General features: G+C 41.1%; 1 protein-coding gene across 1 annotated transcript in view; it reads right to left on the bottom strand.

The window, feature by feature from the left end:
- AKR1D1 (aldo-keto reductase family 1, member D1) overlaps nucleotides 1–2,453 on the bottom strand; it is a 43,102-nt gene that overhangs the window by 24,788 nt on the left and 15,861 nt on the right. The window contains exon 3 of the mRNA XM_011941555.1: nucleotides 1,060–1,176. Coding sequence (XP_011796945.1) covers nucleotides 1,060–1,176 — 117 coding nt within the window. The remainder of the gene's footprint in view (nucleotides 1–1,059; nucleotides 1,177–2,453) is intronic.

Genomic DNA, 2,453 nt, shown 5'->3' with positions numbered 1-2,453 from the left:
TATTAAGTATTATTACAAAGAATCAAAAAGTTAAAAGAATTAGAACATTTATAAGGTAAAAACAGTTACAATAAGCTAATGTTAATTTATTGTTGAAGAAAAACTATTATTTGATTAATTGTGTACCCTAAGTGTGCGGTGTTTATAAAGTCTCCAGTCATGTACAGTAATGACCTAGGCCTTCACATTTACTCACTACTCACTCACTCACCCAATTTTTATCCTGCAAGCTCCATTCATGGTAAGTGCCAGGTATAGGTGTATCTTATCTTTTATGCCATATTTTTACTGTACCTTTTCTATGTTATGTTTATATACACAAATATTTGCCATTGTGTTAACATTGTCTACAGTATTCAGAATAGTAACATGTCGTGCAGATTTGTAACCTAGGAGCAATCAGCTGGGCTATCTAGCCTAAGTCTGCCATAGGCTATACCATCTAGACACAACGTGTTTGTGCCTTATTCATGTTATTACAAAAGTAATGCCATCTACCATGGTAAGTAAAACCTTACTACCTAGATTTGTATAAGTACACTCTATATGATGTTTGCAGAACAACAAAGTCACCTCGTGACACATTTCTCAGAATGTATCCCATCGCTAAGCAACACATACATGTACACTGGGTCTTTCCAAATTTTTAAGACTTAGGTTAGAAATCTGACATTTGAACAAGAATCAACATGAACAAAGTGAGGATGAGGGCTGAGATTATGACTGTGTGAGTGGGAAGAAGCATGTGCGTCTCAATGCTGGGCTACAGTCAGGGGACTACATGTTGGTTTGATGCAGAGAGCTTAAACTATAGTTGTAAAAACATGGTATAATAGAAATTGCATTGAACTAAAAAATCAAGAAACTTGGAAACCAAGCCTGAGTCTGCTAACATAATCTTCTTGGGTATCTGTCAGGCTAGGTCAGTACTCTATAATCTATGGTAACAAAACACCACAATATTCAGTGGTGCTAGGTAATAAGCTAGCTTCATACACATAGCTATTAGCTCATGGTTGCCAGGGTGCAGAGACCTGACTTTTAAGCATCTGAACTCACCTTAAAGGCCATGGGTACTTCAATGATGTAAAGATCCACGTAGTCTAGCTGGAGGACCCTGAGTGTCCTCTCCAGGGTTGGGCGGACCATCTCTGGGACGTGATTTGTAGCCCATAGCTGAAAGAATCAAAGAGGGATCATTAACTAATGTTCACACGATTTTTACAATAATGCAGCCCCTTTTTCTTTGTAAAGCACTCGTACACATTTTTTTTTTTTTTTTGAGATAGGGGTCTCACTATGTTGCCCAGGCTGATCTTTAACTCCTGGGCTCAAGCCATCTGCCCACTTCAGCCTCCCAAAGTGCCGGGATTATAGGTATCAACCACCGTGCCTGGCCCCTTGTACACATTTTATTCACACATTTCATTTCACAAAAATACGTTTATGATGCAGTGTCATCTGAGTATAGGATGAGCTGATAAAACTCTTGACACTCAGAGCCTAGCTTGAGAGCTTGTTTGGAGGTTCTAGCAGAGGAGTGCAGCTACTCACATACCCTTGACCTAGAAACCCTCCTCCTTCTTCAGGGAAAGCCGTCCTCTTCTGCTGAGAGTGTAGCTTCAAGAGGTACAATTGCCCAGACAGCCAGATCAGCTGAATTAGCCCTGGTGACCAATGGGGCAGCAGATGTTGTAGCCAGATCACCCTCACATCTCCAGACATAATTTTATGCAAATCTACTACAAGAGACTTACAGATCCTTCTGACCACAGAGCACCTAATTTGATGGCAGTCTTCCCCATTTCCGGGCGAATTTCCTAACTGACCCTTAGTGCTTGCGTTCTTCCTCATTGTATAACTAGGGTTACGCAATGTTCTAGATGTCCTGACCTAGCCTAATACTTTATTGTCATGCCACTCTGATAAAATGAGCAAGGAATATGGTTATGTGTGTGGCTTCACCGGCTCCTTCACATTGTGACAGGTGGTGTGAAAGCCTGGTGAAATTTTAAATTAGTGCATAGATTTACATTTGCTTTCACTGATCTTTTGTTCTTGTTGGGCCCTAGTTAGACCCCAGAGCAATTAAGTTACTCTTTCACTAAGGCATTACATAATGAAGGATCAAGGTTTGGTTGATCCTACCGGAGCACGTGTACCCTTAGGTGTCTGAGCCATATGGTGCCAAGGTTGCTCCTACCCACAGGGCAAATTAGTACATCTTTTGAAATATCAGTTTTGCTCACAGATTTTTTGGGGGCATATAAGTTTAGAATCATACTTTTTTTTTTTATTTCTTTTTTTTTTTTTTAACACGGCGTCTTGCTGTGTCACTGAGGCTGGAGCGCAGTGGCTTGATCTTGGCTCACTGCAACCTCTGCCTCCCGGGTTCAAGCGATTCTCCTGCCTCAGCTTCCCAAGTAGCTGGGATTACAGGCACCTGCCACCAC

This window comes from Colobus angolensis, unplaced genomic scaffold (assembly GCF_000951035.1).
Source record: "Colobus angolensis palliatus isolate OR3802 unplaced genomic scaffold, Cang.pa_1.0 Scaffold2, whole genome shotgun sequence".
NCBI classification, from domain to species: Eukaryota; Metazoa; Chordata; class Mammalia; order Primates; family Cercopithecidae; genus Colobus; species Colobus angolensis.
The sequence above is the reverse complement of the archived record's forward strand: the minus strand, read 5'-3'. Positions and strand labels throughout refer to the sequence as shown.